The 27,098-nt window shown below is 39.0% G+C and overlaps 1 protein-coding gene across 2 annotated transcripts; it reads left to right on the top strand.

The window, feature by feature from the left end:
- The first annotated feature begins 1,408 nt into the window (after positions 1-1,408).
- Positions 1,409-19,661, top strand: USP38 (ubiquitin specific peptidase 38). Of its 2 annotated transcripts, XM_068188015.1 has the most exons (10): positions 1,409-2,190; positions 3,498-3,633; positions 7,903-8,032; positions 8,285-8,386; positions 11,113-11,271; positions 11,679-11,872; positions 12,415-12,508; positions 13,320-13,426; positions 14,503-15,850; positions 19,318-19,661. In XM_068188015.1, the coding sequence occupies exons 1-10, from the start codon at positions 1,506-1,508 to the stop codon at positions 19,477-19,479; spliced, it is 3,117 nt and encodes a 1,038-aa protein (XP_068044116.1). In that variant the 5' UTR covers positions 1,409-1,505; the 3' UTR covers positions 19,480-19,661. The 2 variants fall into 2 exon arrangements, with proteins under 2 accessions (XP_068044116.1, XP_068044117.1); XM_068188016.1 differs by lacking the exons at positions 1,409-2,190; positions 3,498-3,633 and adding an exon at positions 5,316-5,468.
- The last annotated feature ends 7,437 nt before the right edge of the window (positions 19,662-27,098 follow it).

Raw genomic sequence — 27,098 nt, 5'->3', positions numbered from 1 at the left:
TCCCTGGAGGGTTTGTGGATCTTTGTTCTTACTCTTAAATCAACGGTATCTGTTGTCAGCCTAAGCTCCAGCTCAGATTCTGCTCCTGTTCCACTTCAAATACTAGCAGGGATTAATTAGGCTCATTTCCCATACTCTCCTGATGCTGAATTACAGGTATTGCTCAACCACATAGCATGAAGATGTTTTGAGCAACAGCAAACCAAGAAGGCTTTGCCAGCACGTCCAGTGAGCTGGCCTGTCACCAGTGACTGTCACCTACGTCACCAGTGAGCTGGCCTAAAGGATTTGTTTTGAGTGAGTGGAGTTTGATCTCCAGTTTGTTTACTGGCAATGATGGTTTTAATTCAATTTGTGACCTTTCTTGTTACCTAGTTTTCAAAGAGCTAACATGGACAAGGTGGATGGAGCTCTGAGAAAGGTGATGTACTGAGTGGCAGCCCTGCCCATGGTAGGAGGGACTATAACTAGACAACCTTTAAGATCCCTTTCAAGCCAAACCATTCCCAGATTCCATGACTGTATGATAATATTCAGTCCTAGTAATTTGCAGAACTCTTTTTCTTTTTCACTTATTCTCAAAATGTATTGTGGTATGAAAATGGAAAGTACATTAACAAGATTTGATTGTTGGAAACTGGAGCTAAACCGGGTCAGAAATGAAAGATTACCAGGCTTAAATAAGGATGGGAACACCCTCCCAACAAGCACGTGTGTGTCAGCATTAACTGCTGCTCTGTTAGAGCGCTACAAAAGAGCAAAGACTTCTCTGAGGAAGTGCTGCTGGTCACGAGCATACCCCTAACTAGTATCCAAAAATGAGCAATAACTAAAGCAATAACTACCGCTCATCCGAGCGGTAATGAAGCAATAAACATACATCTCAGGAGGAGCTTACGGGCTGTACACGCAGGCCGAGGGCGGGCGGCCATCGCCTCATGCGCCAGAGTGTCTCCGTGAGAGAGGATGGAGCAAGCCGGCGGGACCTTGTGTACACCGGGGAGCAGGTGACAGGCTAACAACCCACGCCGACTCCAAAATCTCCGGCTTCTGGGAGCCTCTCCCGGCACCCGAGCCCCTCCCACGCGGCCCCTCCGAGCCCTCCCCGCCGCTCGGTCCTCCCGTCCCCTCACGACCGCACCCCGCCCCGCCCTCGCTCGCCATTGGCCGTCAGCAGCACGGGGGGCGGGGCGTGCCGTGGCTGAGCCGGCGCCTGCGCGATGCCGCCCCGCCCTCTCCGGGCTGGCTTCCCGCCCGCGGGGCTCCGCTTCCGGGTCGGGTCCGGAGTTCGGTCGCTTCCGTCGGGGTCGTCTCAGCCGGGCCGGGGAGCGGGGCCGGGGCCGGGGCCGCGGCCGCCGCCGCCCGGGCGAGGCCGGGGGGGGGGGAGCGGCGGCATTGCGCGGCAGGGCGGCGAGAGAGCCGCGGGGAGGCGGCGGCGGCGGCGGCCCCCGCCGAGGCCTGGTCTGGCCCGCCGCCGCCGCCGCTCGGCCGATGCGCCCGGAGCCATGGACAAGATCCTGGAGGGGCTGGTGAGCTCTTCGCACCCGCTGCCGCTGAAGCGGGTGATCGTGCGGCGCGTGGTGGAGTCGGCGGAGACTCCGCTGAGCCAGGCGCAGTGCCGCGCCATGTTCGCGCTCGGCACCCGGCTGGTGTTGCAGGGTCCCGACCCCTTCCAGCGGCAGGTGGGGCGGCAGGTGCTGGACGCCTACGGTCGCTTCCACCGCGCCGAGTTCGAGGCGTTCTTTAACCGCGGGCTCGTTCTCGGCCTCCTGCAGCGCGGCTACGGCGAGCTGAGCAACCGCGACCCCGCCATCCTCGACTACATCCAGGCGGGCCTGCGCCTCATCATGAGCTGCCCCTCGGTGCTGGAGCTCTTCGAGCTGCTGCAGGTGGAGGCGCTGCGGCTGGTGTGCGAGCGGCCGGCGCCGCCGCTCTGCGCCCGCCTCTGCCAGCTGCTGGGCGACTTCCCGCAGTGCCTGCCCCGCGGCAGGAAGCTCTCGCTCGCCTTCTGCCAGCAGCTGGTGCGCAGCATCGCCCACTTCCAGAGCCAGGGCACCCGGGAGGCCGAGCTGCGTCTCTACGTCTCGCAGGTGACCCAGGTGAGCGCGCTGCTCAGGAGCGTCTGGAAGGCCGAACCCGACACGCTGCTGCCCTCCCTGCAGGAGCTCTTCGCTGTCATCTCTGCCACGGGTGAGCGGGAGCGGCGCGTAGGTTATTCAGAGAAGAGGAAAAGCCTTAGCGCAAGTAGTGGGCTCTCTGCAGGCATCACCTAGTAACCACCGCTTTCTTACCCAGATACTAAAATGCAATTTCTTGACTGTCGAGAAAGCAAAGCCTTTTTCTTTTTTATTTCCTGTCCTCCCCAAAAAAGCTACATGGGGAATAGTGATTTATTTTACTGCAGAGTAGGATGGTGTTCAGAAAAACTCCTGATACAGCACTTTAAATCATATACCAAAATGAGGTTTTGGGTGCCCTATTAAGAAATATTTAAGACTATCAATAGTAAGTAACATGCATATAAACATGTGAAAGGCTGTTGCCAAGAAGCTGGTGTCAGACTTTGGTGGTGCCCAGCAACGTGACAAGGCGCAAAGGCCATAAACTAAAACACAAGTTTCACCTTAACATGAGGAAGAACTTGTTTAGATTGAGAATGGTGGAGCACTGGAACAGGCTGCCCATGGAGGTCATGGAGTCTCCCTCTCTGGAGAGAGGGAGACCCCACTTGGGTGTGTTCCTGTGCTACCTGCTCCTGACCCTTGGCAGTGGGGTCAGGCTACATGGTCTTCAGAGGTCCCTTCCAACACTGTTATTCCAGCCCTTCCAGTTCTGTTATTCGATGAAAAGCTGCTCTTTCTTCTTGCTCCTTGGAACTGTTTAACAAATAGGGATTTATAAATACATATAAGTAATATATGTAAAAGCAATATATAAAATTTTAGGAAGCATCCAGTGCCTGAGTAATGGAAATGTGATTGTAAATAGGTCCTTTCTGACTTCTGAAATCTGTGAAGTACTATAATAGTTCCCATTGCAAAGTGCCTTTGCTGTTGAGGCACTTGGGAAACTTTACCATTGCATTTTGCCATAAGTGGTATGGTTAGCAGAGAGTTGTTGAGATAGGAATACCAGCTGCACTAAATTCCTAGGCTTAATATGAAGTATAATAAACAACTTATGGTACTGCTTTTTAGAAAAATACAAAACCTACTTCTCAATTCCACTTAGGGTGAAGGAGGAAGTAGTTGGCAGATTGTCAGTTTCTTGCATGGATATGAAATGAACTAAAGAATTCACAGCTGTTCGTTGTCCTTATTTCATTGATATGTTCTAATTTTACTTTGGTTTGTCATAATAGAATGCAAGATGTAGGATAGATTTATTGTCACTTTTAAACTATGGTAAGATTGTAGGGTAGAACATAAAGCTTGCTTTTTTTTTCTGTGGGATTTCCTTTTTAGTTCCTTATATTATGTCATACTCAATTGTTACAGATACTTCATTCGAGCCTTCTGTTGCACTGGCAAGTCTTGTGCAGCACATACCGTTGCAGATGATTACCGTACTCATCAGGAGCCTTACTACAGATCCTAATGTGAAAGATGCAAGTATGACTCAAGCTCTGTGCAGGTAATGTATTTAATTATGAAGGGAGAGAATAGTCTCTTTCTTAATCTTGCCTTTCTTGAAGTTGTTACTGAAGTTCCATTAAAAAAAACAACCAAACAAAAGTGTGAGGAAGAGAAACTTTTAAGATGGTCTTCCAAGTCATGCTTTTTGGCATGTTAAGGGTTTAAGGAGATACAGATATATGGATACATATATATATATTATGCTGTGGATATTACTGGCATGGTTTCAGTTTAAGGTTGCTGCGTTCATTGCTGTTGTGGCTTCCCTCTCCAGTCCTGCTGGGGTGGATGAAGAGGGTTAAATAGAAACTGAGAGGAAACACCTGTGTTCCTCTTAGATGACATCTTAAGTGAGGTCTCCTGCCTTATGGAAGATGGCGTAAGTAGGAAATTTCATGGGGTTTACAGTCAAGCTGAGAAACAAGGCCTTGTTTTCAGAAGATGAACCGTACTGCTTTTCCAAGAAGCAGGGTGGCATTCTTATGTGATGGTATTAACCATCATCTCCTGCTCTGAAGAGAGGAGCCAGTTCAAAATGAATTTTACTGCTCAGTTTTGAGGGGTTTTTTCCTGCTTAGATATCTTAATGATTTTTTAGAAAGATTCACAGAGAACAGTCTCTATTACCCTTTTCACTCAAACCCTCATAGGTTTTTTGGATGTTCTTTGAATGATACCGAAATAGAAATTATGTAAAAGCAATTGCATATTATGTTTGTCATTAATCTAACCTCGAGTAAAGGTGGGGGAGATGGGTAGCAGTGTAAACAGACTAGGATTCAGATTGCAATTGTGGTTAGTATCTTCAGATATGTGAATAATAGTGATGCAGAAAGATGACAGTGATAAAAGGATGAAAACCTTCAAGTTCTTTTTTTTAACCCCATTGAAGAAGCTGTTAATGACCAGTGAAGGGTAGGAAAATGGGTAATGCAGTTAAACAAGGGACTATTAGAAATTTGTATTGTTTAAACAATAACTTTCAAGAAGCCTTAATCTAAGAGTTCAGTGTCTGCAATATTGTTAATTTTAAGTTCATCCATTTGAGCGTACTGTAATACTTAAGCATTCATATAGTGTAGTGCTTGAATATCTTGGTGGGCTTTCTCACACTGAAAACATTCCTTGTGTTTACGGTAAGTTGAGAAGCTGTATTTCAGTCGCAAACATAATGAAAAGAAGCAGCATTAGTAATACAATTTGGGGTTAGACATATTGTTTAGGGTCTTTAAGAGAATCTCCTTGACTGAAGAAATTTCAGCAAAGCTGTGTTCCCAGTCTAAAGGTCGGAGCTGGGAAATTCAGGATTTGGTCATGCTGATAATTTGCCGGTAATGTGCTGCTGATTAATTTTCAGGTTAGTGTAGTTTTAACATTTATGTGGCATTGCTGCATCAGGACAGCATGATCATATAACTGTAACTTGAGAACAGCTTTGCTGTGTGCCTCTGCTTAGGGAAGTAATGCAATGCTGAGCTTTGGTTACAGTAGGAGCTGTTATTATCGAATAAGTGCTCTTTTTTTTTTTTGTACCAGCCATGTAATGGGTGAGTTTTTCTCTTGTTTTTACCTCATTCTTTGAGGTAATACTCTCTCTTAAGAGCCTCTAGTTTTGTTCTATGGAATAATGTTGATTCAATGGAACCTCTTGTCAACACTTCATCCAGTTTCTTTTTCTACCTCTGGCAACCCTTTGCAGTTATTACTCTCTTCTGGCTTAGTGAAGCAATTGTTAAGAGGTTAATGCAGCTCGAATGTCTGGAGCACCAAATGACTATGCTGTCATCAGGGTTGCAGCATTCCCAGGAGATGCAGAACTCCAGGCACAACAAGGTCTGATGAGAGTTAGCAGAGCTTTGGTGACAGTAAATTAGAGACCTTGTTGCTCACTTCCTAATAACATCTGTGGCACTCCAGAGTCTGTGGCACTTTCTGAAGTTGAGCACAGAATAGTAAATAATTTATATTTAACAGACTCATAAATTGAGTTTGTTCAGAGTGGGTGGTACACTAGACACAAGTTCATGTTAGAATTTGGCTTGAGCTGTTTCTGATTGACTCAGCTGTCTCATGAAACCTTACCTGAAGTATCAGATTCAACAATTTTCTGCTTTTCCTCACTTTCTGAGGATATATATGGCTACTTTAAGAATCTACTTCAGAACTCTGGGAGGAAATGAACTGGCTGTACTTAGGATGTACTTGTACGGACAAGTTTAATGCTTCTTTACACTTCAACCCAAATATAAGAGAAACTGAAAATTTTGCTAGGAAAAACTCCAGATATAACCAGGTGCTCTGTCCTATTGGAAAAAAATGTGAAATTCTGTAAAAGACTTGTAATTTATTTGGGGTGCCAGGAAGTCTGAGGATGTTCTGTTGCTATTTGGGGTTTTTTTTTTCTAATCTGAGGTACTCATGCCTGAGCTGCTAGTTTCTTTGATGTGGTAAAGAAGATATTTTGTGAAAGAAGTTACTGTCCGAGGTTGCATAAATAATTTTTTTCTATTCAAAGATATCAAAAATACTGTCCTTACTAGGAACACACGTGTGTATACAGACCTGCTGATTTTAGGGTGGTATGAGGGAGAAGGTCCTCTTGAAGCTTTTAAGGTTCTCTTTATCTAGTCAAACCCAAAAAAGCATCCTCTGTTTATATTCATGATCATCATGGCCCATACTAGTATCTGCCTAAAAATGCAGTCATTGATTGCAACAGAGTAGAAGCCAAGTAAATGCAACCAAAATACCTGATCTTCACCTACCAGATCAAAGATTTGATGCTTTTTGGGACAGTCTCAAGCAGGTCTGCAAGTTCACTTCTGTCTCTTTTTCTGGCTTTTGTTTCTACTCTCAAAATCATTAAGTCTCAGATTAAAAGTCAGATGTTTTAGAATAGTGGTTCTGATGTAGGGCTCTACAAAATACTTGTGTAAACAGTTAAGAAAACAATATATTGTCATTAGGTTTAAATTAGCTGTGAAGATGTTTCTGACTGCTGAAAAATATCAAGCCTACAAATCAAGGAGGGGAAGATTTGAAGATGATTGGTTTATGAGTTGTGGGGGTCTTTTTTTAGGTTAAGGTTATTTCTTCACAGACAAAAACAGTTTGGGCCTGTGTTTTTGATTCTCTATTTTAGAGGATATATGGAAAGGTTGCTCAGGCTAAACATGTTTGAATTTAACATCTTGAGGAAAGGAGAGCTTTGTGTAAATTCAGAGTACTGATTATGATGTTGCCATGTTTTTTTTCCCAAATTCTTTTTTTTTGTAGTAATACAGAAGAGACTTGATAAGATTTGTGCTTGTTTGTTAAAAAGGCAGTTCTAAAGATCTCTTGTTTTAGAGAAACCTATGAATTTTATATGTGCAGATTCTAAGATATATACATTGTAACTTGTCTCAATATCTGTCCACTCTTGTGGTAGACAATTTTTTCTTCCACCTAATTAGTCCTGCCTCATCTTGTTTGAAGAAAGGAATCTTGTGGACAATTAAAAAAAAAGTCAAAATATTGCCAAGTAAAATCTCAGAACAAAGCCTTGATTTCATGTTTTAGCTGGCACTCCCTTACAGTATTGTCTGTGTCTTAAAATTGTTTCAACTCATCTGCTTGTCTGCTTTGAGGATCAGTATAAATTGACTATTAGTTTAAAATACCTCTGTTTTCTGTTCCTGATATTTCACTGTATTTCCTAGGCACAGGAGGTCCCTTCACTTTTTTTCTTAGATCAAGTGAAATGCTCCCTTTTGAGATGTATGCAGACCCAAGACTGCTCAATGTATTTAAAATGACTAGATTTTACCATTAATTTAGAGTGTTTGAGTTGGTTTCCAGGAGTTGGCTTCCTTAGTAGTCAGTTTTGGTCTGCATTGGAGTAAAAGGTGTTAGAGGGGAGGTTACCAGGTATAGGCACTTTTTCAGCAATAAGTTTTTGCCATATGTTAGCTCAATGTCTGTAAAATCAGGGTGCATTTTCTAGACCAACAAGAAACAATACAAAATATTGACTTTTTTATGATAACATATTTTTGGGGATGCATATTTACTTCAAATGTATTAAATAAATCATTATTAATTTCAGAGTTAAATGACTTGGGATATAATCAAAATTAATTTACCACTTGCCCAGCATTCCTTCATTACTTATTGTGAGTCTTATTGCATAAGCATGTTACAAGCTAATACAGAGTGTATTTTTTTATTAAAGTTAGTGGCATATTGATTTTTTTTTTGTATTTTTTGTTCTCCTCTTGCCTTGCAGAATGATTGACTGGCTGTCCTGGCCTCTGGCTCAGCATGTGGAAACATGGGTGATTGCTCTGCTGAAAGGATTAGCTGCAGTCCAGAAATTTACCATCCTCATTGATGTCACTCTGCTTAAGATTGAATTGGTATGTTGGAAAAAAGCATTCAAAACTGAGGGAGAGGGAAAGGAATTGCTACCAGCTATGCAATTGTGTAGCATTGTTTTTATTGTAACATACAGTGCCTTCTTACTCTGCAAATATGTAAATGCATCTATAGCTGTCACTTGCATCGAATGATTTTGTCTGTTTCAAATGGCTGTTTGTTGGAAGATTTGTTTTTGTGTTTACTGATATTTTACTTTGCAGATTCACTAAAATAAATATGGGTTTTTTTAGGTCTTTAATCGACTTTGGTTTCCTCTAGTGAGGCCTGGTGCCCTTGCTGTCCTTTCCCACATGTTACTTAGTTTCCAGCATTCTCCAGAAGCTTTTCATTTGGTGAGTTACTAAATAACCATTTTTCAGTGCTTTGAAATGTCACTCACTGTGTCATTTTTTAAATGGGTGTAAAGAGCAACAGAATTGATGTGCTTGGATTTTGTCTGTTGGAAGGTCCTAGAATCAGGTTCCTGTGGTTACAGGAAGGCTTTTTAGCTTCCAGATTCAACCACTTCATATATAACTGGAAACAAGCATTGTCCTTCCTTGTATGTATCTGTTTCTGGCAGGAGTATCTGGGCACCACATTTTGATTGCATGTTTCTGGAAATCCATTTTATGTGTGTGTGTGTGAAATTGGCTGATAAAGTTGGGCAGCAAGTAGGTTTTTGAGGACAGCTGTTTGGGGAAAACAGATAATAGTGATAATCTGCTTTATGTGACCTGGTCACCCTGAATAGGCTCAAGACCAAGAAGTACTTAACTTCCAGAAAGCTGTGCTGTGTCAGTGTTCATGGGCAAATTAAAGGTCACCATATTTAATAACCCCTTTTCAAAATGCATTCCATTAGTTAAGGGCATAGATAGGAGGGTGTGACAGTGACTGTATTAATACAGCAAGGTGTTCCCACACTTGGTGTTCAGCTTAAAGTTTAGGAGAAATGTCTGAGATTTAATAGTAACAGCCTGGCCCATTGTTTCTAAGCTGTTCCCAAGGCTCTGAAAGGATATCAAGTCCTTTATTTAATGTCAGAGTAATTGCCTTTTGCCCGTTACATTGGTTTTTAACAAGAGATCTCTGAAGTTTCTCCACTGCCCTGATCTTGTCTTAAGATAGAAATTTGAGTTACAATTAAAAGCTTTGAATATGCTCAAAACATAAATAGTTCACATATTTTTCTGTCTTGCTTTTCTTCTTTTTTCCTGAGACAAAACATTAGAAAAAATGTAAAATATGAGGTAGCCTATTGTAGAAAGAGGAATTAGTTTTACCAGAGAAAATTTCTATTGAAGGCTGCATGCTGTACTGCATAAACACCTCCCTACAAGATTTCATGACCATTTTTACTCAATTTTAAACAATTTTCTCCTTTCATTATCATTTTTTTGTACTGCTACCATTTAGTATTCCGTAATATCTTCCTTCACTTTAAGTGCTTGTTTAGTTTTTTAATAGCAAATGGTCTGATTATTAACGTGCCCAATGCACATTTGATAAATAGAAATTAATTTACTTGGTAATGCATCTGAAACTATGTTCCCCCTTCTTACACTTGAGCATCATTAGCATAAATTAATTTGATATTTTTGTAGCAGAAGCAGTCATGTACTTATGATGTAGAACTTATCATCATCAAAAATCTATTGATATATAAAAGTTTAATGCAACCTCAAGCCAGAAGAGAGAATTCTGTGTGTATTCAAAGTGTAACTTTCAGTATTATCCAGCCTGCAGAATTTGACTCTCTTTGACAGAACTGAGACCTATACTTTTTCTTCCCGTGTGCTTGTCTATGCAGAATTATCATATCTCAGATCTGCTTGATACAAAGCTCCTTCTTGGACCTCAGTAGTTGCTTTCTCATTGCTGTGTACCAGCATTTGTAAAGTGGAAGACGGAATTTTTTCATTGCAATAGCAGTATTGACTTGCGGTACAGTGAGCACTTCATCTTTGTGTTTTTATTTTTAAACAGTGGATATCTTGCTTACCTAAAGAGCAAGGCTTATTTATCAGAGATGTAAAAATATCTTTTATACCCGGACAATAACCAATATTTGGAAAAGTGACGAATCTGTATTTTGCACCTAGCCCTTTTTACTTTGGTGTTTTGAACTACATCAGTTCTTGTAATTGGTATACCTTCCTCAGATTCCTGTTCTGTATTTTATGCCTTTAGTTTACAAATTGTTTGGTAGTAATTCATTATGAGAAATTGTTCTATCAACTTCTTTCACAGTTAATCGCTTGGCAACTGGCAAAGGTGTCTGAAATACTTTGGTTCACAGTGAGAAGTCCCCCTCTTTGTAAATTGCTTTGAAGTAAATTTCCACTTGATGTCTTAAGACTAATGTCTCGTGCATTTAAAAGTAGAGAGCTGTGCTGAAGAAGAAAAAGGAGATGAAGTAAACACTTCTGATTATAATCTGACCCAATTTAAAGTAGTCCTGAATCTGAACTAAGTCTCAAAGGGATTACTACAGCGGTGGTAAACTTTCAGCTTGTAGTAAATGACATGGTCGTGGTTTATGGAGCTGAGCTGCCTCACTAGGTGGAGCTATGGGCCAGTTTCCTTCTTGTAGGAATAGCAGGAATGTATTCATTGGCTCGTGAGTCCAAGCATTACGTTCTGTTAAAGGAAAATTTAGATGTTTTAAAAACCGTATCTGTGAAATCAGAACAAGATGCTAAACTGTTAGTGGTGGCACAAAAGCAAAAAGTTTGCAGTTACTATCCTTAATAAGATGAGTACTTTTGGACACTTGACTGTTTAAAACCTTATCATGCACCTTTTAAGTTCATAAAGTTCCTTTTGACACTTGCTATGTGAACTAAAGAGATCATTAAATAGTTAATTGTGCTGCTTGAAAATTGTCATGTGTAAAGAATAATGTACATTTTTCAAGTCATTGTTTCTCAACCACTTCTTATTTAATAACAAAAGATCCCCTGTCATTTGGCATGTATAAACCAATGAAGTTCAATGCAGTATTTTGTAGAAGGAAAAAAACAATGAGAAAATGCAGTTAACACCTTTCTGTTTGTTTCTTTGTTTTCCCATTCAGATTGTCCCACACGTGGTCAGTTTGGTTCACTCCTTCAAAAGAGATGGCTTGCCTTCCAGTACAGCCTTTTTGATGCAGTTGACTGAGTTGATACACTGTATGATGTATCATTATTCAGGTTTTCCAGAGCTCTATGAACCCATTCTGGAAGCTATTAAGGTACATTAGCAATGTTAAGAGTGTGGAATGTTTTTTTTGTTTTCCCAGATGTGAAGCTGTAGTTCCACAGATCCAAATTCTTTAGAGCTTCCACATGGAGAAAAGAGCTAATCACATTATCTCGTATCAATCCTATGTTTGAAATATAAAATAAGTATAAAGCTTTGAAGGAGAAGGTTGAGGGGAGGGAAGGGAGCAAGGGCAGGGGGGCTGTTGTATCTCCTAGGCTATCAGAGACAGCAGGAAGACCTTGAAGGAGAACTGGGGAGCAGGGGAAGATACAATACTGCTGAATGGTACAATTCAATGTAGATATTGAAATCACAATGGAAGATACAATACTGCTTCTACCTGTTGTAGAAGCAAATAAAGAAACCTATTAAGCATGTTAAATGTTTCTCTTGTAGGATATGCCCAAGCCCACTGAAGAGAAGATTAAGTTGATCCTCAGTCGGAGTGCCTGGACTTCTCAATCCAGTTCTTTGCCATCTTGTTTATCTAGACTTTCTGGAAAATCTGAAACTGGGAAGACAGGCCTAATAAATCTAGGAAATACCTGCTACATGAACAGTGTTATTCAGGCACTTTTTATGGCTACAGAGTAAGTGCTTCTTAACAGCTCTTTTAATTGCAAATAATTCGTGCAGTTACTGCGTTCTTGATTTTCACGGAATTGTAACATGTGCCTGAGTCTCTCACCTTGCTAGAGCTGAGTGGCTTGTTTTGCACTCAGTTGCTGATTGCTCTTGTTTCAAGTTTAGCTCTGGAAACTGCAATTTTAGCCACTAAAAATCCTGATCCTTCTGCCCAGTGTCAAAAGACACGTCCTTTTTTCCTCACTGTCCTTGCTCACTGCTGCATTGTAAAAGCTTTTGGTGATGCTTTTGTTATAATCTGGAAAGGTATTTAAAAAAGTCTCTCTGTATCCCATTCCTACCCATTTAAATGTTTAAAGACATAGGTATTTTGCAGTGTTAATTCTTACCATACAGTAATTTTATATCTGCACTAGAGCTGAATTCCAGTATTAAAGGGAAGTGTTATGTGTTTTGCTTTCTTTCAATTTGAAGTAATTATCTGAGCTGGAATGATAACTGCATTGTTAGAATGTTAGCAAGGAAACTGATGTCTCTTTCATTTCAGTTTCAGAAGACATGTTTTATCTCTGAATCTAAATGGCTGTAATTCCCTAATGAGAAAATTACAGCATCTTTTTGCATTTTTGGCCCATACCCAGGTATGTTAGTTTTTAATCTGCTTTTCTTTAAGCTTAGATCTATATACCAAAACTGAGAAACAAACTTGATGCCTCTGGAGTATTTCAAGTATAATCAGTCTGCTTTCGAATCAGTCTGCCTTCGAATGCTCAGATGGTGTGGATGGACTTATGAAATACACATTTCTCTAGGTGGAAGATGTTGGCATTTTGTTGTTTTTATTAATAGGTAGTGATAGGTTTTCTTTGAGAAGCAAGAATGAAAAAAATCCGAATATGACCTGAGTTGATAAACAAGCTGATTTTATATATCTTTCTAGGGTAAACTATGGCCTTCTTCATTGATTTTTACACTAAATTTTATTGTTGTTCAAATTCTGATATGAACATTATTAGCTGTTCAAAACATTTTGCTAATGCTGGAAGGGAGCAGGACACTTCTATTCTCTTTGAATAATAGCAATAAACTTGTGAAGAGGATGAGGCTGGATCAGCTTCAGAATAAATGGGTACTTATGAAGTACCGGTGTTCTGAAGAAAGCAAACAGGTTTTTTAACTCACCAGCAAGAATGGTAGCTTGCTAAAATACCTGGCTTGTACTCACTAAACATTAATATTTGCCAGCAGGATAAACTATTTTTATCTTTGTACTAGAGGTGATTGCCACAAAATTAATGGCTCACCCTTAAGTTGTTTAAATGTTTGTGTACCTTGTGTTTCATTCAGCTACTCTGGGATAATGTTGTCCATAGTTCAGCTGTTACTATTAAAATACTATAACCAACTTTAAATTGTTCCTATGTAACCTTGCCTGTTCTCTCACTTGAACAGAGGGAGGCATATGCTCCTAGAATTTTCTTTGAAGCTTCCAGACCACCATGGTTCACCCCTCGATCCCAGCAGGATTGTTCAGAATATCTCAGATTCCTGCTAGACAGGTATGGTTATGGTGCCATTAATGGGAGTGAATCTACAGCCTTACCACATAATGTTGAACTCTTAGGAGCAGTTGTGTAACAGTTCCACTACATGAGTGGGGATCAGGAATTTTCAGCCTTGTTCCTGTCTTTCTCTGGTTTTCTGTATAGTCTACAAACTACTTTTCTTCATGGGTTTAGTCTGTAGTGAAGTCTGGATGCTATCTTGAATCCACATAATTGAGAACAGGTTATGGTGGTAACAATATGCCACTTTTATAAATCTAAACATGGGTATTATGTTCAAGTTGTGGTCCTGTTGTTAAATTAATGTAGTTGGTGAAAGCAGTTTAGTTGTGCTGCTGGAACTTCACGTTGGTGGAGACAGCTGAGTTTCGTACGAGGTCAGTAAGTCACAAAGAGACGTACGTACGTGTCTTTATAACCAATTAAGCAAGCAAATTAACTGTGGCAGAGATAAATCAGTAATACCTAAATTTATTAATAACCCTGTTTGTTTTCGGCTTGCTCAATGGGGCTTAAGCAATATTACTTTAAGACACATTCCACTTCTGGAGAAATTTATCTCAATAGTGAAGTAGTGTTCTCTTATTTTTTTCCCCATGTTTTGGGTTCCTCTTTTGGTTTGGATTTTCTTGCTGCAGAACTTTCCTGGGTGCAGAATTCTGACGTTTTCTTTGGAAATAGTCTGGCAGTAGACAAATAGTTACTTTTTCTCTTACAAAGTCTGACATACAGGCCCAGTCAAGTCGAGAGCTGATTTATTAACACAATATAATGGTAAATAATATAAACATTGTTATGTTTCTTTGATATTTGCCAGTTCTTTCAGTATATCCCATGTGTTCTGTTATATATAATGAGACCCACAATAAATGCATTTGTGCCACTTATACTCTGTTTTGGAACTCTATGCTTCAGCTTCCTTATATAAAAAAAAGCAAACAGATTTTTTTAGTGTAAGACACTTTAGCAACTTAACGATCTGTATTTTTTAGCTGGAAAAAAAATCTGAAGTACTGTGGCAATATTGGAAAATAGCACAGTTACTTGGATTTATTTTTCTTTGTCTTCAGGTTGCATGAAGAAGAGAGAACTTTGAAAGCATTGTCTTCAGCCAAGAGTTCTGAAAGTATTATGACTGACAAATCCCAGGCACAAGAAACTGCCCATAAAACACAACTATTTACTGAAGCACCTTGTATGGGGAGTGAAGAAAGAACTCTGATAGAGAAGATGTTTGGAGGAAAATTGAAGACTAACATATGCTGCTTGAACTGCAAAAGTATGTCTCAAAAGGAAGAAGCTTTCACAGATCTCTCTTTGGCTTTCTGTCCCCCAACTTCCTTAGAGAATGTTGACCCAAAATGCATAGAGCACTCTGAAGTGAAAGATGACTACATGATGCAAAGTAATACTGCAGCAACCAGTCCTGCTGCAGAAACACCTCTCAGTAATTTGGAAGTAAGTCACGGATGTGACACAATAATGAATGAAGGAACCATAGAAGATTTTACTAGTGAGCCAAGCCCTGAGAATACCACAATTTCTGAACTCAAAATTGAAAATAATGGGGATATGTCTCAGAGTCTAGTAGGTAAAAATACCCTGTCAGTTACAGACTTACTCAATTATTTTCTGGCACCTGAGATCCTTAGTGGAGACAACAAATATTATTGTGAAAAGTGTGCCTCTCTACAGAATGCTGAAAAAACTATGCAGATCATTGAGGAACCTGAATACCTCATCCTCACTCTTTTGAGATTTTCATATGATCCAAAGTGTCACATAAGGCGCAAAATCTTGGACAATGTTTCTCTACCACTTGTATTGGAACTGCCAGTGAAAAGAGCAACATCCCCTTTAGCTGTTGTTTCAGGAGGCTGGTCTGTTGGTGTGGAGATTTCTGATACTGGAGAAAACCTTGCTAAAAAACTGAAGCCCTCTGGTGTTGATGAAGTGGCCTGCCCACAACTGGTGCCCTATGTGTTGAGCTCTGTGGTGGTGCATTCTGGTGTATCCTCTGAAAGTGGACATTATTATTCATATGCTAGAAATGTTACTGGGTCAAGGCCTTCAGGGCTCTGCCACCAGTCTACAGCTCTTTCTTTAGTTTCTCCTCAGGATAAGTTGTTTACAGAGGAGAGTCCTTGCACTGTTGTAGAAAATGAGCTGGACACTGAGATGCCAAGAGAATGGTTTCTGTTCAATGACAGCAGAGTGACATTTACCTCATTTCAGTCAGTCCAGAAAATCACCAGTAGATTTCCAAAGGACACTGCTTATGTTCTGTTTTACAAAAAGCAGAACAGCACCTGTGGCTTCAACACCAATCCAGCTAATGGCCTCTGGGTAAATGGAGACCCTCCTCTACAAAAAGACCTCATGGATGCAATTACAAAAGATAACAAACTATACTTGCAGGTAAGATGGAAATTTTGTGTAGAGGGTGTCTTCTTCTCTAGCTAAAACAGCTGAGACAAGGAAAATAAGCAAAGTCTAGATGAGAGAAGATTGTGTTTGTTCCTCCTTTGTGTGAAGGGTGTCTCCTCACAAAAGGCAGTCTAAAGGGACAGTAGCTTTTAAGTATTCTGCTATATTAACCTTATAAATCATCAGTCTGGCTTCATCTTGGTGTTGCTGGACAGGTTTTGTTGTAAGGTTGTCACTGTTAGATAGGAAATATCAAGGAAAATTGCATAAACTCATTTCAGTTTAAACTTTGAGTGGATATGCTTGTATAGGTCGTTTAACCACTTGTCATTCCATATGGGAGAGGCTTGAAGCAGTTCAAACTTTCATTGCCCTTACTAAATTACAAGAGTGGCTTAAGTTTACTTAAAAACTTCTAAGTGGTGTCCTTACTAGTGCATTTTCATTTGTAGTGAAGTTTGACTTACAAAACTGTTCTTACCCAAATGCTGGAACAACTGAAATGATGACCAAATGTGGGTGACTGGATTCCATTTTCCCTTTGCTGCCTATGCCATATCCTCTGGGACCAGCACTTCCAGCAGCATGGTCCCTGTGGTCTGAGAACTTCACCTAGCTGTGGCAGTCTTTTGTTTGCTCTTAAAAAAAAACAGTGTTCTCCACACTTCAGTATCTTTTTCTTAAAGCATTGCTGCTTCTTTTTTTTTTTTATGTTCTAGAAGTAAAAGTATGTTTTACTGTGTGCTCTTTGATGGGTTAAGCTATTCCTATAAGGGCTATAGGGCAACTCAAATTAGAAGAACTAGGTAAATTTAACTTAGAAAAAATGAGCTAAATCTCACTGTGGAAAATCTGCTGCAGGTATTTTACAAACATGAACAGGAAAACTGAGAGCTTAAATTGCAACTCTGTCGTTACTTACAAGCTGCATGACATCCTGTCTGTCTCTGCTTATGTGCCACATCTTGTCTTGGCTTTCTCTTGTCTTCTGTAGTGGCAATCTCTGATTGCAGAATCAAAGAATAGCTTGGGTTGGAAGGGGCTTTTAAAAGCCATCTAGTTCAGCCCCTGCCACGAGCAGGGACATCTTCAGCTAGACCAGGTTACTAAAAGTCCCATCCTGCCTGGCCCTGAATGTTTCCAGGGATGGGGCATTTACCACCTCTGGGTAACCCCCAGTGCTTCACCACCCTCATTAAAAATTCATTCCTTTTATCTAGTCTAACTCTACCCTTGCTTAGTTTAAAACCATTACTCCTTGCCCTATTTGGTGAGTTTTTTCCTTTTGTAATTGTAACTGTCTCAAAATTAAAAATATTTTCAAAGCATATTATTTTTGTTTGCTTTCTGGGGTTTTCTTTTTTGTTTGCTTTTAGATCTTTACCTACCTTTCACTTTTGAATTCTTTGGTATTGGCTTTTTTTTGTAGTGTTTTATTAATCTCAGAGTTTCTGAGCTCCTGACCTTTTCTCATTTTAATTGAGATTCATTACAAGTGCTTGGTTACTGTTTTTCTGAAATTAATGCTAATACTGTGTTTCACTGAATTAGATTATTCTAATTTTAAGATGCCATATTTCATTGTTGGTTCGGAGTTCTAAATTAATGTTTTCCAGCTAAGTTAAGAATATATTTTTCTGTCCTGAAAAAGCCTTTAATTTTCAAAAGATATGCTCAAAATAATTCTTTATCTTACTGCTTTTGTTTTGCTATTGCATATCTGTTTACCACATGGTAAATTAAGATGTTTTCAGTATAAATAACTAAACCTGCAATATGGGTAGCTCCCACTCTATTTAAAACAAATTTTAAAACCCTTACTGTGAACAAATGGAAAGCAAGGGAGGATGCTCTTCATTATTCTGAGTCAAGAGAACTGTACTATCAAGTTTTACTTACCTAATGTAGTACTTGTGGGGACAAATATAACAACCTGAAAACATTCAATGTTTTTAGAAATAAGGCTATTGCTTGTAAAAATGCCAGTGCTGTAAGGTAAACAGTTTTGTAATGTAGTTTTTGAACTAAATGGGCTATTTATGCAAGGTCTGCTATTTTAATCAAAATCTGTGGTTGATTTCTGGTAAGACAAGTTTTTAATATTTCCTTGTTATTACTAGTAAACATACATAGTTTTTGGTGTGTCATAGAGTTAGCCAGATACTTACAACTCCACATATTGCTGGAGTTAGCATAATACTGTCTTGAGGAATATGACCGACACATCCGTGTAGACAGTGTCCTCCAAATATCTTAATTTTGAAAATGATTATGAATGTCAGTCCTTAGTAGTGTACAATAGTTACAAACTTAGGCTGTGTTTTTGAAAAGGGCAAAATAATTTTAATTCACAAAGTCTGCTTTTAGCAACTGTGAAAGTAGTTGGACAAGACTCGAGTTTAGTGGTTTCATGGTAGTATAATACAGTCAGGGAGAATTGAGGGTGACCCCTGTAGTTAATAAAACCCTGTTCTAAAGTTTGCTCCCATTGCCTTTAAGGAGGTGTGTGGTGATGAAGTGTCATGTGAAGGCAGCTATTGGTATGAGCCTTAGCACTGGAATGCTTTCAGTTTGTTACCAGGTTCACTGTCTTTTCCTGTTAGCCTTCCAGAGCCAACATCTGCCTTCTCTCCCTCAATTTTTGAAGCTCTTGGCCACTTTGAGAAAGGTATACTAAAGATAGAAAATTGCTGCAGGGCTTATTGAACTAGTTGGCCAGAGACAAAATAGAGCATGATGTGCCTAATGAAGGAAAAGCATGTGCTCAGTCCCTTTCTTAGATGTCTTAAGAAGCCTCAGGAGCATTCAGCTGAAAAAGCTGCTGGCAGGAGGCAGAGCTTTCATGTTCCTTCCCCTTGTGCGGGTGCATTTTCCAGCGGAGGACTCTGATTTTTTGAAGTACTTGAGAGTTGCAGAGACTTGCTACGTTCTAACAGTTAGCATAGCAATAATAATTGAAAGCTGATAAGCTGCAGTGAATAGAAACTAGATAGCTTGTCCATCTTTTGGCCTTTTATCTGAGTATATTGCTACTCTATGCAGTTGATGGAGTGGAATGAAAAAATGTCTTTAAAGTAACGAACATTGATATAAAGGTTTTACCTTTTGACTTTGCAACCAAGAACAAGAGTATTTGAAAATTGCTAGGATGAAAATTTATATGAAACATATCAAAACCTGTTTTGTTAACTTCTCATCAGCAGTCTCATTTTTTTAATAGCATCCCATGTTGCTATAAAATACAATTTTAGCATGAACTCAGAATGATTTAATTTTGTTTCACTTACGCGTACTGGCAGCCAGTGAAATTGTACATCTTAGGTTGGCTGTGGATGTTCAACTTGAAAGTTCAGCAAAGCTGTTCACTAGAAATTAGTGATGCTGCTTTAAAAGGGCATCAAGGGCATGAGATTGTGGGTTGGGTTTTTTTTTTAATTGTCTTTATTCTTTCATTTCAGGAGCAAGAGCTTAGTGCTCGAACACAAGCACTTCAAGCTGCCTCAGCCTCTTGCTCTTTCCGACCCAATGGATTTGATGACAATGATCCCCCGGGAAGTTGTGGGCCGACAGGTGGAGGAGGAGGGGGTGGGTTCAGTACCGTCGGTAGATTGGTCTTTTGACCGTGAAGACAACCTGGAATACACTGGTTCCAAAGCAGCTGAGTACTGCTGAGGACAAATAAAATACTTAACTCTGTCGGAGTTGTACCAGGCTTTGAGACTGGATCCTTGTCCAAAAGCAAATATTAGTGTTTTTTTGGTTATGTTTTATTTGAAATAAATAAGCGCATAATGGAAAAAAACCTACCTCTTAAAAGTTCAGTTGCTTTCATAGTACGATATGCTTGCCCAAAAACGAGAAAATTAAGATTTTTTTAAAGTAAATGCTAATGACGTTACATTAAACTGAACAAAATGCACTTACATCAGTTTCTCTTGTCCTCATCCACTGAATGAAAAAAGTTCATTTTTTTCTCTGGTGGTGTTGCTTTATGTGGAAAGCCATTTTCAGATGGGCTAAACTGCATCTGTAGTTTCTCACCTACTGCTTATTTTCAATACAATACCTGTGTGGATTTTCAGAGATGATGCCATTTGTAATTAAGGCAATAACTTAAATGTGATATGAAACAGTACTTTCCAGGTTAAAAATTATTCAGTCAATTTCCAGTGTAACTGAAAAGAAAAAAATTATAAATATTTGCTGACTTGTTATCCAAAAAAGTGCATGTTGTGTAGGAGCAATGTTTTTAAAATAGAAATTGTTAACTCAGTAGCATTTCTAATTGTTTTGAGGATTTTAAAATTATTTCAGGGAATATATCTGCTGAATATTGGAAAGGAAGTGATTATGTATGTGCCTTGCAGTACTGTAACTTAAACTCTCTGAGGTTGCAGAAGATGAGAAAAATGTCTTACTAGTCAATTTTTTTTTGTCAGCATTAGAAATCATGACATTCATAGAAACCTTTTAGGTTTCTAGAAGTTAAAATCTGTTAGTTTGAAATGCTGTACATGTTGACCTTCATTTTTTGATTAAAAAATACACATACATACCTAGCGATCTATAAATTTCATGGCCTGCTGGGAAAAAACTGACCTCCTCATAAAAATGGAGCTATGTTTGTGAAGTCACAGAAAATCTTCCTCTATTGGTCTTTGCTGAGGTTCTTTGCTTATAAGAGTATTTTGAAGTTTTGCCTTCGGGTTTTGCTGGTAGTGAGAACTTTCTGGTGAGTTCAGGATTTTTTTTTTGGTCTGCAGAAGCCCAAAATTATTCTGCCTAAGGAACGGTGTTTGATTGCTCATTAGGCCAGCAGAGGTTGAGGATACACTCCTTCGAGTCTTGGCAGAAATAGCAACTTTGATTTTGATGTGCAATGAGGATAACAGAAGTAAAGGACTTAGACTGTTGAACCCAGGGATTAATTCTTGAGTAATCTTAGAGGGAAGTGTAAATTTATTTAAAGTATCTTTACAAAATTCTGCAGTGGTTTTACTGTGTTTTTATATTCTATTGGGTGACGTGTGTCCTTAAAAAGCATGCGGACCAACAGGTTTTAGCATAACTGTATACAAATAAGCAAATTTCTTAGAAAATGCTTTAAAAAAAAGCATAAGATATGTTGAGAGAATTAAGTATTGTTCATATGATTCTAAATATATGGAGTTTAGTCTGAAAGGCAATTTATCTTGCAAGCTATTTTTATATTATCACTAAAACTATGCGATTTACTATAGGTTCGGATGTTATACTCAAGAAAGCTAGAGCAGCTCACTTTGATTTTTTTCCCTTTTTTTTTTCTTTTTTTACTACTTTCTAAGCTTTCTTGTGATAGTTTGTGATAGTTTGTGATACCTTGGCTTTGGCCTACTCTTTTCATTGCTATCTCAGTGGTAGATCTCGGAACCAAAGGTTCAGCCACAGAAACATGGAATGTTTTGAGACCAGCATGAGGAACATTCTCATTTCATTGAACTTGGATGAGGTTTTTTTTGAAAGTTCACTTTGCTTTGAAATTCTGTAACTTTCAGTCTAAAGGGTTTTTTATTTCCTTTTAGGCTTCTCTGCCAGTTTGCTTTGGTTTGAAAATGTTTTATAAGACAGGTTCATTTGGCTTTTCTCTCCCAGATTGAAAACACACTAAAAAGCTGTCTACTCCTTGCATTACCTTGGGAATATTTTGTCTCTCTGTATCAATTTACTGTTCCTTTTAAACTACTAGTAAGTAGAAGCAGAGGCAAGTGGTTTTACTCTATATGAAATCATAATTTTGTGAAGGTCAGTTCTGTTTTTATGTTCTCACAGTAAAAATACAAATTATGCAGCCTACCTAAAAATAATAAGCAGTATATCTTTTGTATACCTGTTGAACCCTATTTCATGAGCTCTTAGAAAGCTTTCTACATCCTTTTTGCCTATTCTAAATTAGATGTTAAATATGGAAAATTTACATGAGAACAATGCCAATCAGGTTGGATCTGCTTAGGGGCAAAATGATGGATGTCTGAAACTGAAAATAACTTATTTCTTTCACCTTGTTGACTTCTGTCAATGCATTTTCTTGGGGTTTTACAAGTAGATATAAAAATTCAGGATACCTTTTCGTAAGTCTGCTTGCTGACTTGACAGCTGTCCTAGGCTGGTGAGTCATAGATTACCAACTTGGAAGGTTTCAGTAAACCTAGTGGAAGTGAAGAATTATTTCACGCTTTGAAATGTGCACCTTTCTTATTGCTTACAGTAATAGTGTTGCATGCTACTATCTTCTGTACATGAGAGAAAAATGTACATATGGTACTTTGATTTCTGTTGCTTGTGAATGAATGCTGGATGGTTTATTTATTTACCTTTTTGGCTCCAGTCTTAATAAGTTTATTAAGTTGAATCCATAGAAGGATACAAAATGCATAAGTCTGTTTCAGAAGCTTCGGGGTTTTTGTAGTTTACTTTCATGAAAGAGACACTGATTTGGTCTTTGTTTTAATGGTCACTCAAGTTGTATTAACTTTCTTTTGTGCTGTTAATTTTGTACATTTTTTTCATGTGGAGCATCACAGTGGATTACTGTGAACAGTCTCCCCTGTATCAAGTGATTACAATGTCTATGAGCCCATTTATGCAGGATGAGGAGAGAAGAGGCTTCTTTGAATAACTGAATAAATCACACTTTCTGGCTAGCTTTCTTTTTCTTCTTTTTTCTTTTCTTTTTTCTTTTCTTTTTTTTTTTTTTTTTTTTTTTTTTTTTTTTTTTTTTTTTTTTTTTTGTTCCCTTCTCTGGAAAGTTAAATATTTTATCTGCTCTGTGCTCTGGAAGTTTAATTTCATGGGTAAGCCTTAACTTTTTTTTTTTTAATCTGTAGCAATAAGTTTGTTCATTGAGTCAGAATACTTTTTTACAAGTTTCAGGCAAAGGGCAAAAGCTCTGGGAGCTGAGAGTGTTGAAACAAAATCAAGTGGGTATAAACTTTCTGTAAATAAAATTTAGATTAGAAACAAAGTTCCTGATTCTTGAACAGCCTTCTGGGCAGAGCCTTGCTTTGAAGGAAGAGTGAACTATCTCTATGAAAGAAACTAAATGCAAAGTGGTGTCTGAATAGTAGGCAGCTAGACCTGATAAACCAGAGGTCCCTTCCAGTCCCTTCCTAGAGTTTTGCTCTTTTGTTGGGTTTCCTATCTTGCCTCATTGCCAGTTTTATTTTTAAGGCTCAAAGATTTGAGGGTAAATAGTGAGAATATTAAACTGTGACATAACAACAAAAGTTAACTGCTCAGTTTTGGATGGTGTTGGTCTCTGATATAGGAGAATGAAACATAAAAATTACCAAATCATGGCACGTGGAATCTTGGAGGAGTTGTGATCTAAAGAAATATGCTCAGTTTCTAACACAAGGGTGATTTCCCTGGGTAACAACCTACAATGAGATGTAATGAGTTGTAGCACTTGGTATCCTCAGTAGGCTATAAGCAAATGGAAATTATTGGACATTTTCAAAGCTGAGCAAATGATCTATGATTTTAATGAGATCAGAATAGACAATCTTGAAGGCTTTCATGTTCCCTGTAGCCAGTCATCATAGGTCTACCTAAATCTGACTTCAGAGCTATGAGTAATATGTTGTTAAATCACAGAGGTGTGGGGTCCAATGTGACAGACAACCGGGAATTGTGTGGTGCTGGCTGGGTTGTGTCTGACACAAGCTCTGCCTGTGGAGTGTAGTGTGGCACTGCCTTATCACACAAGTTTTTGTGTTACAATGCACACACACCCCCCAGTTCACTGGGAATCTACTTTTGCTTGAATTAAAGCATCCAAATCAAAGTCGCAACAACCAAAACCCAGAGTGAAGCATGGATGAATGTTTTTTAATACAATATGTGCTCTCCTTGTTTAAAATGGAATATCTTCTTAATCTGTAGGATTCTAGATAGGAATGTGGATTCAGGATACATATTTCTTGTTCTTTTTTTTTTTTTCCAGTGCAGATAATATTTTTAGGAATCGGGTGTAAAAGTGCTTTAATAGACATGTCAAAAGAGACAACACTGGGTGGTTCCTCATGAAGTTGCTGTGGGAAAGAGGGACAGCAGGTGGTGAAGGAGAAGAGCTGGTACTGAACTGAAATGGGACAAATGCAAAAAGGACAGCATGACTCTATTCTGATTTAAAAGTTGCATGTGTTTTAATTTCAGTCTTGTAACTTTATTCCACCAAAGGATACTTTGTCAACAATCCCTTGTCTTATCTGAGCCTGAGCCTTCAGAAGTTTCCACTGTATCTTTATATCCATTTATATGTTGAAGGAGAAATATCTCAGTAGGCATAATGAAAATATGCTGCTGAGGACGGCATTTCAGGTTGACATTAAAAAAATGAATTCAGCAACAGGATAGATGATTGTACAAGCAGCTATAAGTATCATACAGCATCCTCGAGGCCAGTGGTCTCCAAACTTTCTGATTGCATACTCATATCACTAAAAACTCTTACGTGTGTACCCACTATGTATATTTATTAATTTATAAATAATATATGTACTACTATACTAATTTATTATGTACATACACAGGAGTAGAAATTGAAAAAGTATGAGAGAAAAGTGAAATAAAGACTATTTTTAAATTATTTAAAATTTCATTTTTTAATTTTGCAAAATATACTTTCTTCTTGCACCCAAATGGATTGTCTTGGGGTGCATGAACCTCACTTTGGAGACCACTTCTTTAGGGTATAGTCTTGGAAAGAGTTTTGACTTGATGGGAACAGTTATCAAAACTGACCAGTTTATAATGACAGTTTCTTTTACTCTGTGAATATAGACCGTTTTCCTTAACGTTGTGCTGCATGACTCTTGTTTTGGATCTCTGTTTATTCAGAGTTCTTACAAATTTGGTCCAAGGGCTGTGAACTGTTTTGCTGTTTGTTTTCCTACAAGTGTGCATTAAATGACAAAACAGGAGGTGTCAGCCTTAAGTGGCTTGCAGAAATGCAAAGCCATTCCAGTTTGGAGGGGAGAGCATATCCTCTGTCAAACACAGGGATGTGTTAGCACTAGGCTTTAAAGGTTAGTACCATTTTTCAACTGACTTGCCCTTTCTCAGATGTTCACTAAAGAATTGCAATATTTAGTGCTCAGAAGAAAGTAATTAATTTTCTTCCTGTATCTTTCCTGGTGTTTATTTTACTGAACTGCAGTTGAAACCATATTTGCTGTATGCCTGTGCTTAAATCTTGTAAACTGGCATAAATTTTTAATAGTATTTCATATCAGTTTTTAAAAATTGATGGGTCAAAATGACTGTACATGTGTTGGGCTGCATAAAGAAGTCAAAATATACATCATTTAAATGCCTCAAAAGGTGTCTCAAAGTATGTAAGTTTTCATGTGTTTGACTGGAGAGGCAAGATGGATGTTCTAGTAAAATATAACAATGGTGATTTGGATTTTTTTAATTCTCTGTTTTACCTGTAAATCTCAGCTTGAAGAATCTCACACAAAAACGTGGAAAATAAGTCATGTGAGAACTCTTCATGGTCCAACTGTATCTGGAGAACAAAGTAGCTGGATTTCCTGTGTATTTACAATGCAGTGATATGACAGTGTTTCATTTGAGTTGTCTTCTCAATTGGTGATACTTCCATCTTCAAAGAAGATGAAATTACTTCAACTTGTTGAAATAATAAAGGACATCATAGTTGGTTAAAATGCAGCCTTTCTCAATGAACGTGGAAGTTACGGCACAGAAACATTCAGGCCTCCTGTAAATAAAGACGTGATTCTCCAAAGCTGTTTTCAACTCTTCTATATTTTTCCTCAAGTTTCCCCAGACTAAAAGTTGAAAGAAGACTTCTGGGTTTGGTTGTTTTTCTTGACTACAGGAATACCTAAGAAATTCAAACAATTCACAGGCCAGTTAATAATCTGTGAAGTACTACTGTGTGGTGAACTGCGTGAAAGGGAAGGGAAAGGTTTGGGTTGCCCTTAGAATATGTAGTTTGAAGTTGAGTCTCCTTGAGTTGGCTGCCCACAGCTCCCTCTGGCATTAGAAGCAGCTGCCTTTATGTGGTCTCCAGATTAAGTGTGGTACTGCCTGTGAGGAGAAAATCGTGGGAACCTCCCCTTCATCCAAGTCCTATTCAGGCTAATTGAAGAATTATTCTTGACCTAAGCTGTTTCAATTTTGCTTTGATTAAGTAACTTGAATCTGCTGACTGCCAAGGGAATAGAGAGATCAAGCTTTAACATAATATTTTTAATTTTTTTTTTAAAATAAGTGCTTTGGCTCCAGTAGGAGCTTCTGCTGTGTGCTGTGCTTTAAACATCCCAGGTCTACAAGAGGTGTTTCCTACTGCCGAGACCAGGAAAACAGCAGCTATGCAGAATTCCTTGGGGAAGGAAATTTGCTGCAGTATAAACAAGGTGGCTGATTGCATCATTTGAATTGGTCTGCTGTGTTGTGCATTTGGGGATTTGATGTGAAAGAAGCATGTAAGGACTGCTTTTGTTTAAAGCAGTTACAAATGTTTCTGCAGGAGAAGAATCAGTTCCTGGAGCAGGATCCTAGGCAGTGTCAATGTGATCTTGCATAGCAGCCTCCAAGAGTAGTGCTGCTCCCACAGTGTGTTATGGTGGACAGATGGAAAGACAATAATGCAATTAGTCCACTAGACCTGAAGTGCGCCCTCTGTTCACAGATGACAGGCTTAAGCGTAGTCATAGGTGAAGACCATTTCCTTCATTGGGGCTATCAAGAAGCAGAATATTTCTGCAACATCTCATTTTCTTGGGAGCAAATCCAGTGTAGAGTTTTTGCATTGTGGTCCATATTTCTGCAGTTGTGATTGCACAGAATGGGCTACAAGTCAGGAGGCACTTCAAGCGCAAGGTTTTAACTGCTTATTTGTCAAGGCTGCTTTTGAGCTCAAGTCAGCTCATCTCTAGCTTATTTGGTCCCCTTTGGTGCTAAGGATTTGCTGAGTGGGAAAAACCAGGATGAACTATAGAGTAGCAGCTCACATTCCCCAGCTCATGTTCTGGGAATAGGCATGAATGCTCAGCTTTGGAGAGGATTTGATGAAAGGAAAACAAGCAGAGCATTTTTAAAATGAGAAGGAGAAGCTGGAAAGAAATGTAAGCAAGAGCTTTGGAGTGTGTGGGTATGCAAAGCTGTGGATTTCCTACTCTTTTTGAGACCAAAAAGAGTTTTCTTTATTTAAGCAAAACCATACCATCTTCAC

This window comes from Anomalospiza imberbis, chromosome 4 (genome assembly GCF_031753505.1).
Source record: "Anomalospiza imberbis isolate Cuckoo-Finch-1a 21T00152 chromosome 4, ASM3175350v1, whole genome shotgun sequence".
NCBI classification, from domain to species: domain Eukaryota; kingdom Metazoa; phylum Chordata; class Aves; order Passeriformes; family Viduidae; genus Anomalospiza; species Anomalospiza imberbis.
Note: the sequence above shows the minus strand (reverse complement) of the source record. Positions and strands in the feature narration are given on the sequence as shown.

Excerpts from the sequence above, each read along its gene's own strand:
- USP38 (XM_068188015.1), top strand. The coding sequence starts at position 1,506 with ATGGACAAGATCCTGGAGGGGCTGGTGAGCTCTTCGCACCCGCTGCCG. Across the intron at positions 2,191-3,497 it reads CGCTGTCATCTCTGCCACGG|ATACTTCATTCGAGCCTTCT; the intron begins GTGAGCGGGAGC and ends CAATTGTTACAG. Across the intron at positions 11,272-11,678 it reads CCATTCTGGAAGCTATTAAG|GATATGCCCAAGCCCACTGA; the intron begins GTACATTAGCAA and ends TTTCTCTTGTAG.